The sequence below is a fragment of the Pelecanus crispus genome, chromosome 21, assembly GCF_030463565.1.
Source record: "Pelecanus crispus isolate bPelCri1 chromosome 21, bPelCri1.pri, whole genome shotgun sequence".
NCBI classification, from domain to species: Eukaryota; Metazoa; Chordata; class Aves; order Pelecaniformes; family Pelecanidae; genus Pelecanus; species Pelecanus crispus.
Genome location: NC_134663.1, coordinates 5,274,977 through 5,287,119, shown reverse-complemented (window position 1 = coordinate 5,287,119; position 12,143 = coordinate 5,274,977). Strand labels below are relative to the sequence as shown.

The 12,143-nt window shown below is 53.3% G+C and overlaps 1 protein-coding gene across 1 annotated transcript; it reads left to right on the top strand.

Annotated features, from left to right (window-relative positions):
- The first annotated feature begins 1,154 nt into the window (after positions 1 to 1,154).
- Positions 1,155 to 10,816, top strand: NCAPH (non-SMC condensin I complex subunit H). The gene is made up of 18 exons (XM_075724072.1): positions 1,155 to 1,177; positions 1,622 to 1,798; positions 1,896 to 1,989; positions 2,360 to 2,452; positions 3,510 to 3,648; positions 4,390 to 4,508; positions 4,839 to 5,028; positions 5,524 to 5,615; positions 5,782 to 5,981; positions 6,437 to 6,585; positions 7,129 to 7,235; positions 7,682 to 7,804; positions 8,144 to 8,251; positions 8,936 to 9,103; positions 9,434 to 9,550; positions 9,800 to 9,885; positions 10,214 to 10,289; positions 10,757 to 10,816. Exons 1-18 carry the CDS (start codon positions 1,155 to 1,157, stop codon positions 10,814 to 10,816), a joined length of 2,121 nt encoding a protein of 706 aa, XP_075580187.1.
- The last annotated feature ends 1,327 nt before the right edge of the window (positions 10,817 to 12,143 follow it).

Here is a 12,143-nt window from a genome sequence, read left to right as displayed (position 1 = left end):
TGCTTCACCCCTCTCAGGGGGACGACGGCTGGGAACGCTGGCCTGGTAGGGCTGGAAAAGCTTTGCATCCGGGTGGTGCCACTGGAGAAGCTGCTCTTCCCATCAGGGTCAGGACAATTGTGGAGGCAGGCACAGGTCCAGGCCATCTAACTTTCTGCTAACACTTCTACAGCGCAGGACATGCTACAAAAAATAAACCACGCAGCTTTGTCTCCCCCATCGCACAGCCTTGCCTCAGCCCTCAGTCCAGACTGCTCTCCGTGCTAAAGCAAGGAGCCGTGTGTCCTCTGCCCACAGCCCAGGCACTGCGCCATAGGCAGGAGTGGTGGAATCAGGCACTCCAGGCCACGGCTCTGCTGGGAAAAGGAAATTTAAGGAGCAACAGAGTTCCCCAGCAAACCTTTCCTACCAGTAAGCGCAGGGAAACCAAAGCAATACAGATAACCTGGCCTCATCTGCTGAGAACCGGGGACACAGGTGAAAAGCTGAGGTGGAGATATGGGGGAGCACACAAATGCAGGCTGCCTTGGGTCAGCCCAAGAGCAGAAGGGATCGGTTTTAGGAAGCACCATTGGCTCCTCACGTACCAGTCTCTCTGCCTCCAGCACCACAGTGAAAACAGGAGCTGCGACCTGCTCCTGCTCTCACTGAGCATCCTGCCTGGGCCAGACTGGGAGGAAGGATGCTGTGCTGGGCAGGACGGAGGGCTCCAGAGCTGAAGCCAGGGGGATGCCCTGAGCCATCTGCCAGCCCACCGCACAGGGCTGACATCGGAGCTGCTGGGTGCTGCCCAGCCTGAGACTGTAAAGCCCAAAGACCCCCTGCCAACGCTCTGGTGTGCCCAGAAACCCAAAGTGCTGAAGAAGAGAGGGCTTCAGGGCACACCGAGGCCTTACAGGACACACCAAAAAACACCTGGAGGGCCATGGGGTGCACGGAAACAAACGCAGAGGGCTCTGGGGAACACCAAACAGTGCACAGAGAGGTTGAGGGACCGCCAGAAGCCACCTGGAGCGCTCTGGGGGGCCCGCGGAGCAAACTGAAGGCTCAGGCAGAGGGCCGTGGGGGCACTTCCACACAGACGAGGCTCCGGCGGACAATAAGAGGCAAACGGAAGCCTCCGGGCAAGCGAGGGAGCGCCCACGGAGGCGCCAATGACCGTGGGGACCCCTGAAAGGCAACAGCGGCTGAGGGGGGGCGGTCAGTACCTCAGCAGGCCGGCTCTGGCGGTTCTTCCTCCTCCGAAGCGGGCTTTGCCCGCCGGTGCGAGAGGGGCCCCGGCACCACCGGCGGCGGCGGATGGCAGCCCTCAGGGCGCAACCCTGAGGCGGGAATGCGGCCGGGCCGGCCCCTGCCAGGAGCGGCGAGGAGCGCGGCCGAGCCCGCCGCCGTCCGCCGCCAAACTGAGGGGCCGGGCCCCGCCCCCGCCGCGACCGTTGCGCCCGGCGCGCGCGGCGATTCAAACCCGAGGGGGGGGGCGGGGCGGAACCCCGCGCGTTCCATTGGTCACCGGCCCACCGCGCCGCGCGTCGATTGGTCCGTAAGCGGGGGGGTGGGCGGGGCGGCGGTGGCGGCGGGCCTGAGGCGGCGAGGCCCGGCCCGGCCCCGCCGTGAGGATGAGCGCCCCGGCCGCCTCCCCCGCCCCGCGGTCCCTCGGCAGCACCGGCACCCCCGTGCTGGCCGAGTGCCCCGGTAACGACGATGAACGGGAGAGGCGGCAACGCCGGCGCTCGAGGGCCACCGACGTCCAGCTCGGCAGCACCGACTCGCCGCTCGGCCTCGCCTCACCCGCGCCCAGGTAGGGCCGGGCCCGCTGTGAGGAGCTGGGGGGGGGGGGGGGGGAGGGTGCGGGGAGGAGGAGGAGGAGGGTCCCCACAGCACCGTGTCTCCCCCAGGCAGGCGGAGGCATGGCTGCCGGCCCTCCCGCAGTGGAGCAACGCTCAGATCTCGGACCACTACAGCACCTGCATCAAGCTCTCCACCGAGAACGTGAGTCGGCTGGCCCGGGGAGGGCCCCTCATCCCCGCCCCTCCACACCACCTCCCTCTGGCGCCGGTTGCGAGGCCGGAAGGGATTTTCAACTCCTTGAGCCTCGGCTACTCGGGTCAGGGACGTGGCTCGGAGGGCTTGGAAGAAGAATAATAATTCTTCTTCCAAGCCCTCCGAGCCACGTCCCTGACCCGAGCCACGGCCAGATCGGGGCCCCTGTCGCTGCCCTCGCAGCAGGAACAAAGCGGGACGTGGCACGGACCGTATGCCCTCGGTCCTGCTGTAAATACCCCCGGCGGGATGAGGGTTCAGCCAGTTTTGACAGGCGGCGTTTTCCAGGGAATCACTTCTGAGCTGTGCTTTGTTTCAGAAAATCACCACAAAGAATGCCTTTGGCTTACACCTGATAGACTACATGACCGAGATCCTGAAACAGAAGGACTCTGAACTGACCAACTTCAAGGTGAGAGGAATCACTGCCCAGTCACAGTGGTGCTTTGTCTCTGAGTGGCATTTAGCCTAAGGTTTACTCAATAACAAACCCCAAATAATGCTGGAGGTAGCTGAGCTGGTTACTTCCACTAAAAATATCTGGCAGAGGCAGCACAGTCACTTTTGGCAGAAGCTTACAGCACTGAATCCTTTTGTACCGCAGAAATTAAAGGCTGAATTCTTTCAGTTATGGTCCTTCAAAAGGAGAGCTTGTTTAAAAGTAAGACTTGTGAGGCTTCTGAGGTAAATACTGGGTGTTACAACCAGTAACAAAACAAGGCTGTAAAAGAAAGGAAGTTAGCGTGGCTAACTCCTGGACTAATTTTGATCTGGGATGGGTCAGAATAAGAACTTGCCAGGGCAAAGACTTACTTAACAGTTAGTTAATAGAACTTAATAGTTCACTGATGCTAGGAGGGAGAACTGAATTCTCGGATGAATGAACAAATGGCAGAGCTTTTGAACGTGGCCTCAGGGAACCCCTGAGCTAGCTGCCTTATGGTTGATGAAAGCGAGGAAGGGACGGGAAATAGTGCACAGGTTTTCAGTGGGTGGTCCTTCACCTTCTTGGGGGGGGTCTATGATCAAAAAGGGCACTTGGCATCTCCTGCGCTTTCACCTCTTTTGACTTTGTAGTTCGGGAAAATGGAATGATACCAAGAGGATGACCCAAAAGTAAGGCCTGAAGGAGAGGTGGAGGAGAGAGGTCTCCTGGCAGATGCAAATCTGCACCTTCCTGCTTCTCCCCATTGCTTAATCTTGGCAACTTTTTAAGTATTCTTCTGCGAGACCCCTTCCAAAAGACCTGATAAAGCAAATTGTAGGCTCTGCCTGGGAAGACACGTTGACTGTGCGCCGAGGTCTCCAGTAGGTTTCAGGATAAATCCTTTTCCAGTGGTTCACAATTTTGCTTTTAATGCAGAGCATTCAGAAATTCAGGTCTTCGGCTTGTCTTCTGCGTCTGCATCTTCTAGATGAGAACTTTTTCCTTTCTAAGTAAAAATTGCATCCTTTGTTCCTCCTGTCAGGTAGCAGCTGGCACGCTTGATGCCAGTGCAAAGATTTACGCCGTGCGCGTGGACGTGGTCCACGCAGATACCTACAAAGTTCTTGGAGGCTTGGGCAAAGACTCGGCACCTACAAAAGACGTGGACAGCCCAGAAGGAGGTGCGCCATTCACTCATTTTCTGTTCAGCTGTTACTGTTCCACCTGCACAGAATAGAAATGTCGGTGTACTTACGTAGCACCCATGAATTTCGAAGCGCTTTGTACGTCTAGGAGAGTACCGCTAACTCCATTTTTCAAGGGCTGGGAAATACCGAACCAGTTTGCCTGGGTGCTTGAGCAGGGAGGGTTGAGACGAGAACATGAATCTGTTGCTCAGTCCTGTATTCAACAATTTGGCCCGTCAGATTTGAATGCAAACCAGAGGTGGCCTAATCTGAAACATTAAAAATGAAGTGCCCCACTCTTTGCTTTGAAATGAAAATGTGCTGTTAAGATAAAATAGAGTTGATAAAAAGAAAGACAGCATCTAGCCAATGAAACATTGGTGGTTCATGCTAAGAGATACCTGTCGTGGTTTAACCCCAGCCAGCAACTCAGCAACACAGCTGCTCGCTCGCTCCCCCTGCCCCAGTGGGATGGGGGAGAGAATCGGAAGAGTAAGAATGAGAAAACTCCTGGGTTGAGATAAGAACAGTTTAATAAACACAGTACTATGCCAGCTACTAAGAAGAAAATTAACTCTATCCCAGCCAAAACCTGGACAATACCTAACTGGGTAACTTCACGTCCATGGGGTTTTTGTGTGTTTGTTGTACAAACTGAAGTAAAAGTTCTGCTATCCCTCCGTAGGGTATTTTAGGAAGTTTTCTAAGTGTAGCTTGTTCTTCTTTTCCTTTTAGAAGACAGTCCAGCTCCTGAGGCTGTCAAGACAGTTCAGAAAAAGAAAAAGCACTCATTCAAAACCATCGAGCAGAACTTGAATAACATCAATGTGTCGGAGGCTAATCGCAGATGTGAGGTGGGTGGAGGGGGGCTGCTGCAGCAGCTGCGTTCTGGTGGGGGCAAGGAGATGTCGCCTCATCTTTCTCATTTCTATTGTTTTCCCTATTGTGCATTCCTCTCTTGGGCTATAACATTCACGTCTCTGAATTCTGCTATTACAGCAAGATTGTTCCTAGTCACGTATATTCCTCCTGTGTGAGGCAGCTGCGAGAGTTCTCTCCTCGCTGAAAAAGATGCATGGGTCACTCTCCCTTCAGATCTGTATTTAAAAGTCTCCTGCAGAGACCTGCTTCACCCCCTCCATCTACTCCATTCCTTGATTCTGTGTTTCATTCCATCCCCGTAGGTTGATCCCATGTTCCAGAAAACAGCCGCATCTTTTGATGAATGCAGCACAGCTGGCATTTTCCTCTCTGGGCTGCATACCCAAAGCTGGCACAGTGAGCTCCTCTTTGATTCGAAGATCGTGCCTCTCCCTTCTTCAGAGACGCTCACGTTGCCAAGCTCTGATCCTGTAAAAGTGACCGATTTAAAGCGTGAGTGCCGGTAACCGCCAAGCAAAGGGGCCCATCCAGACCTTTTGATCCTTTTCCTCTCCCAAGCGTGCTCATTTTAGTCTCAGCTCTGATTCTGCTCCAGTTGAGACTGGTTGCTGGAAAAACAGGACCTTTGTAGGTTTTAGATCACTACGTGTAGCTTAACCTCTGGCACGTATGCGTGGTCTGAGCTGTGCAGCAGCTGAGATTAGTGTGCTCCAGGTTAAGGACTGACCTTCTTAGAGTGTTTTGAGCCTGTACATACTACCAAACCCCGCTGCTCTGGTAAGATTCCCAGCATTATGCCCACCCTCAAGTTAGGGTAGCAACTGAACTCTCCCTTTCCGCTGAGAAATGAGCCCTGCACAGCCCTACATGGAAGAAGTGCTGCCTACATATGCAGCTTTAAGAATGATTTAATGCCTGGCACTTGTTTTAGGTGCTGGTTGCTTCATCCTATATCAAATCTCTCCCCCTTGCTCTCCTTGTTTCTAGCCCTGCTAACACAGTGCGTTGAGAAACGTCCCATCTGCTCTTCGCTGGCTGGTTTCCAGTTTACAAAGTGGGATGCTGAATCCCACGATGAGGTATGTTCGTTAGCTCCATGCCAGGTGGGATACTTGAGCGGGGTGGGATACTTGAGCTGTATTCTGTGCTCACCTCCCAGGCGATCTCCGAGATACACAGGGATGTTGCACTGCAGGGCTGCTGCTATCTTGCAATTTTTTTCCTGAGCACTTTCTTCTCCTACAGTCAGTGTCAGCCCTGTTGGATAAGTTTAAGAAGAGTGATCAAGTGTTTGATATCAATGCGGAGATAGACAGTGATATGGAAGACTGTGTTCCCACCCTGCCAGATGACAACTTCAATTCTGACTCCCCCCGGAGTACAGGAACAGACAAGATTGGGGAATTCACAGAAAACCTCAACTCCTTTGGAACAGTCTGCAAGAAGTAAGTAGTCACTGAAAACCTATCGCTTACTATCAAAGCACAGCTACAACTTCTGGCAGCTCTCTGAGTACATGTTTCCCATCTGGCTATAGCTTGCTTTCTGCTCAAGTTTCGGGTATGTCCAGGAATGCATTACAATAATATCTCTACCCTCCAAGAGGACCTTTTCATATGGTCACATTTCCCCAGAGCGATTGCTTGTCTGCTCACTCCGCTGCCCAGTTTCCAGCCTGCCCTTTGGCAGACCCACCTCTAGTTTTGCAGCAGCCTCACGGACTCCAGACAGTGAACACCCACAGTACCGTTCACTGATTAGAGAGCAGGAGTTCTGCACACACACTGGCACAGAGAGCAGGCGATGCCTGTACAGAGCTGATCTGGATATTAAATGCACGCTCAGGCCCGGTGTGTGCCAAAGAAATGATTTCACTGAGCAGCATGTGTGCTCTTTCCAGAACTGATGCAGTTCCTTTTGGAGAGGGAGACATCGGGACCATGTGCCTTCATCTCTCCATGAAACCAGGGGAATACTCCTACTTCAGTCCCCGAACTCTCTCAATGTGGGCTGGCCCAGAGCACTGGCGTTTCAAACCTCGACACAAATGTATGTATTTAGAGACGGCGACTCGTATGCTACAGATGCGGCTACCACCAAGTCCTGCTTAACCTTTGGAGATGGGTGGCATCTGAATCATAAAGTAGGGACAGTAAAGAGGGGGACAAGCCTGCATGGCTCTTTTCTAGCCAGATGAGAAGCAGTACTGAGGTCAGACACCAGCAGGGCTCTGTCACACGCGGATCCTTTGGTGTCTAACGCATTCTCTGTTGTTTGGGTTTGTAAATGATGCTCGAAGTTGAGGGGGTGACTCTCACCGCAGCAATAGGAGATACTGGCACTAATACAGCTCCTGCTGTTGTTTTGCACCTTCTGCATAAATACTGAAGATGAAATTACACTTTCTGCTTCTATAAAAAGATACTGATCCCTTTAAAACACGATGCTGAGAACAACACCTATTGCTTTCCCGTAACAAAGGGAAAAGTCCTTGTAGGTGACCTTTCTGTGCGGAGCAGGTGCTCAAGTTAGGAGTGAGCTGCTTGTTCTTACTCTGTCACAAAACACTGACAGTTTCCTTCCTTTCTGCAGCAGGTGCTGGCTCTGAAAAACAGACCAAGAAAAGGAGTGCGAAGAAAGCATTTGAAATTAACTTTGATGAGGATATTGACTTTGATGCATATTTCCGTAAGACCAAGGTACGTGCTGAGTTTCTGCCTCTTTCTGCTCTCTCTTTTGCCATATCGGCGTGTCTTGGAAGTGTCACCTGCAAATGGCTTATCTCATGCTCCTGTGAAACCGGCTCTGTAAACCCAACATCACCTATGTTCCTCGGTGCAGGGTTTTCTGACTCCAGGTCATGTTACAAGTAGAGAGTTTTACAAACCTTGGGGTGGAGAATCAGGCTTGCTTCTTCCTGGCTTATACCCTGTCAGTCAAAGAGATGCTGCGGGTCCAGCAGTGCATCCCAGGGAGCAGCACAGAAGCCACGGGGTGCGCTGACTGGACCAGTGTAGAACTTCTCTTTGGAGGCATCTCAGAACTTGCCTCCTTTCAGAAGACCTGTGTTCAAAGCACCTATTTGTGCATTAATTGTCCAAGTAGTGGATAGCTCGTGGGTAATGGTATTTATGACCTTCCCCAGGCACCTGTAACTCTAGCCAAATCCATTCTGGAAAGCCAGAATGTGAAGAGCACCACGCTTCCCACAGACTTCAACTATGACCCTAACAACATGCTCCAGCTGTTCCTCAAACCCGTTGTTAAGGTAGGAGTCTTCTCTAGAAGCTTGTTGGCAATGATTCCATGTGCAAAACCACTCTTCACTGAATGCTTGAAGTGTTTCGGGATGCTCCTCAGGGCTGCAGATGGGCCAGCATGTCTCTCACTGAACTGATCTGCTTGTAGATGCCGAAGCGGCTTTGCTTAGCTGTTATGCTTTACAAGGGGCTTGCTATAGAGTGGGTATGCGAGGAGGAGGAGGAGGAGGAGGAGGAAGAGCCAGCAGGCTGGGAAGAGGGGAGGTGGTGAAGGAACAAGGTGCAGGCATTGCTTGGGGAAGTATTTAGAGTTTTTCCTTTCCTGACCCCTGGTTTTGTCTCCGTAGCTCTGCAGGATGTCTGAGCCAGACAGCTCGTTAGATCACGAAGATGAGATCGGCGAGTACGATTACAACAACCCCAATGACACCTCCAATTTCTGCCCTGCATTGCAGGTAACTGGAACAAGAAGATTTCTGTTGCCTATATTTGATATGTGATGGAAATAGTTTAGGAAGAATCTGTGTCCAGAACTAATTACTAGTGACAAAGAATTGGAGCTGCAGATTATGACAAAGCTGCAGGAGTCTGTCATGCCCCTGTCCCCTCACTCTAGTGACATCAACTAAACTCTCTGCCTTTGCTGTTTGCCAGTCAGTTGCTGCAGAAACTCCATTCCAGCCTTTTCCATACACCTGTGCCATAAAGTAGGAGTCAATGCCATGGCTCACCTCTGCAGTCATCTGTACACAGTGAGATTGGCTCCCGGCTTTTTTGAGCTCCCGTTTAAGTAGATTTCTTCTAAAGCTTCAGCTTCCTGCCAGGCCAGTGCTGCCTCCTGAGTGTGTTTGTGGCAAGTCTCGGCTGGTCCCACACTGGCAGGAGAGCCCTCGTCTCTCTTACCTTTCCGCGTAGAACAGTCTTTTGATATTGTGCGCTCTCGATGTCCCTTGGGTTTAGTCTTAGCCCAGCCTAAGCGCCATGGGGAGAAGCTGAATAAGAACACGTTCCATGGGGAAGGTGGGCAGGTATCGCCACCCTCCTGAGAGGCGGGTGCTCGTGTTATCTCAGTGCGGGACATCTCTGGCTCCTCAAAGATGTCTCTGGGTGGCCTCACTGCTGTATGTCTTCTTGACCAGGCTGCAGACAGCGACGATGATAACAACACCATTCAATTCATGGGCCAGACAGGGGAGTTCAACCTCACCACCCACCCCGAGGGTCAAGACGCTGAGCTCAGCAGGGTCGGCGGCGGTGTCGATATCACAACGTACGGAGAGCTGAACCTCATTGCTGAGCCCCAGAAGGTAAGGACTTGTCGCCGAGCTGTGAACTGCTCGCTGGGCAGGTCTGGCGCAAAGCCTCTCAACACCTCGGGTGGTTAGAAGTCCTAAGACAGCAGCTTCCCTGGTGCAGGGTCTCCTGGGTCTGCTGCTGGACACTTTATTCCCAGATGAACCCTTTGTGAGAGAAGGGAGTTAAAAAAAAAAAAACAGTCAAAGGTTTAGTAGTAAGATAGCATTCACCGTTGTTCCCAAGGAGAATCATGTTTTGATTGTTCCTGTGGTCCTGACTGAGGATAGTGCTGCTGCTTCTGCTCAGCTGCTCTCAGCTAACCCTAGACTTCTTTTCCACAGGTCAATAAGATAGCAATTCAGTATGCAAAAACAGCCAAGAAAATGGACATGAAGAGGTTGAAGAAAAACATGTGGGACCTCTTGACTGATGGACAGAAGAAAGAAACAGTGGCAGAGGTGAGTGCAGGGGGAGCCAGATACCTCAACAGGCCCGAGGATAAGAGAACGCCCTGCACGTACCTGCGTGACTCCTGCGGAAACAGCCTTGGGTGGGTTTAGCAGCAATTCCTTCCTACTGGTGTTGCTCCCATGGGGTGGTTGGTAAGGACAGACTGAGCATAATTTGCTATGATTTCTCTCTGAACACAAGGCTGAGTAGCGGGGAGCAAAATCTGTCTCAGCAGTCTCTGTCTTTTTGCGAAATAGATGGAAGATGCAGAGAAAGAGAACGACAGGTCAGTAGTAGCCGGCGAGAAGGTCTTCAGCGGCATCACAAAGGAACTGCTTCACAGGTAGAGACGCCCTAAAAAAGGTTGGACTGAAGGTGGGGACAGACTTCAGCTGAGCCTGGGCAAACGCTGACCCCTCCTGTGTCTGTTACAGCCTGCTAACTGAACCCTAACGAGGAAAAATCTCTTCCCTTGCTCTCTGGGTTTGCCCGGGGGAGCCAGGGGTTGCATTCAGCTTGGCAAATTCTTTGCTAGCGGGGCGGGAAAGGTAGAGAAAACCAGGTCCCTGGGGAAGAGCTAATCTTTGGCGACCTGGTCCTTGCAGGCATGCTCCGTCCAGCGGGTTGCAGTAGGCTCTGGCCACCCTAACCTCCTCCCTTCTCTTTTGTAGGCTGCCTTCTGTGATGGCTAGCAACCTGTCTGTCCCCTTAGCCTTCACCTGCCTCTTGCATTTGGCAAACGAGAAGGTAAGCGCAGCGTGCAAGCAGGAGCGGCGGGTGAAACGCGCCGTGAAAAGCACCAAGAGCAGGGCAGTTTTCTTGCCACGTCAGGGCTACCTCAGGACTTCTCAACTTACGTCCCTGTTTCATGCTTATAGTGAACGTAAATTGGTCGGATGCGCTAGGAACGACAGTCCGTGGTTAAGCGCTTGTAGCGTTTCCAGTGTAACTGCTGTCTGTCCTTTCTTGTCCGTGGGTCTGGCAGCAGAGGGGTGAGCACGTTGTTGCTCAGTGTTCTAAGCATCGTGAGTGTTTCAGTCTCCGAAGCAACAGCCGATGGGAAGCCTTGGTTTTGCGTGCGCTGTGGTGACAGAAGGGGCTGGCGTTGTTCTGAACCTTCCTCGTGTGGGGTGGGTTTTTTTTATGCCAGGCCTTCGGCCTCAGAGGGAAAGAGGCTGGCTTTGTGGAACTTAGCTTTTCTCTTATATTCCCAGAACCTGAAGCTGGAGGGCACAGAGGACCTGTCTGATGTCCTAGTGAAACAAGGCGACTGAGCCCTGCACGGAGCAGCCCGCCGGGGCTGACCCACGGGACCGAGCTCAGCCTCCAGCTGACTGGTGCTCGCTCTGGACTGTCTCATCCGTGGCAGATTTTTCTCCTCCCAGCACCGTTGCTGAGAAGTCTCACCGGTCTCTGCACCTCAGGAAGACTTTTAAATCAAGGATGTCCTACCTAAACATAGGACCTGTACAGATGGACGGTTGCACCTCGGCCTGCCTAGCCCCTGCCTGTCTTTGATCCATCAGGATTTTTCCTGTGTCTGGGTAGCGGAATTCCTCCATCCCACTTGAACTGCCAGCGCCTGCTAGCAAAGGGCTCCTCTGTCACTGTCTGCGGTTCCCAGTTTCCCAGTATATGGACTGACTGTTACTCATGGTTCCCCCTGTAGTCCCGTTCATCCCCCTAAATAATTTACTTTTTATACTGAGCTCAAAGATAATAAATTGCTACACACTTTGTAGGTGGGCCTTTGAGATGGGGAAGAAGGAGTCTCCGAAACAGGAGAGAGGTTACAGTAACACACAAGTATCGGGGAGCAGCAAGAGTGGGGCTGCTCCCTAAATAAAGGCGAGCCATGGGGGATGGCACAGCTGGAGCGTCACCAGCCAGCACCCCGTCCTCCAGTACCTGAACAACGTGAGCAGAACCGACCCGGAGATGGTGACCAGGTTCAACCACGAGCTGAGATCACTGGGCACATTCGTGGTGCTGAAGCAGGTCCAAGGTCAAGCCGGGAAGTCGGTCTGCAGGTCAGGACTGGGTCTGGGGTGATGAGGCAGGGAGAGAAGCGCTCCCAACGCCGCTCGGGCAGGGACTGGAGCCCTTGGGCTGAGCTTCAGCGGAGCTCCTGGGCCATGGCTGTGGGTCCAGGCCCCCGGTGAGGCTGGTCAAGGCCATTAGGGCTTGTTGGGGCCCCCGGGCCCCGGCGAGGGGGGTGGAGAACAGCTCTGCGCAGGGCAGCGGAGCTGGGGCGGCTCATGGGACCCCCCTCCCCGAGAGCCGGCCCGAGGGGCAGGCTGGGGGCACAGGATGCGCTGGTGGGGCGCGAGACGAGAGGTTTTCAGTAAAATCGTCACAAATGGGGACTTTCTTAACAAAGAGAGGATGTATTACCATGGGTCACAATTTGGCTGAGGGGAGATCCGCACGGGAAGCGCCAGCAACCCCCCGCCCCCGTATCCACAGCTTGGAGACCGGCGGAGGAGACATCCCCGAGGGGCTGCTGCAGCGATTTGGGGTGACACTGCCTGCTCCACCCCAGCCCCTCCAGCGCGGCGAGGGTGGGCTTCAACACACCCACGCCTGCCACCCCCGGGATCC

Coding starts and splice junctions, on each gene's coding strand:
- NCAPH (XM_075724072.1), top strand. CDS start 1,155: ATGACCGTGGGGACCCCTGAAAG. Junction 1,990..2,359: donor TCAAGCTCTCCACCGAGAAC/GTGAGTCGGCTG, acceptor GCTTTGTTTCAG/AAAATCACCACAAAGAATGC. Junction 5,029..5,523: donor AAAAGTGACCGATTTAAAGC/GTGAGTGCCGGT, acceptor CCTTGTTTCTAG/CCCTGCTAACACAGTGCGTT.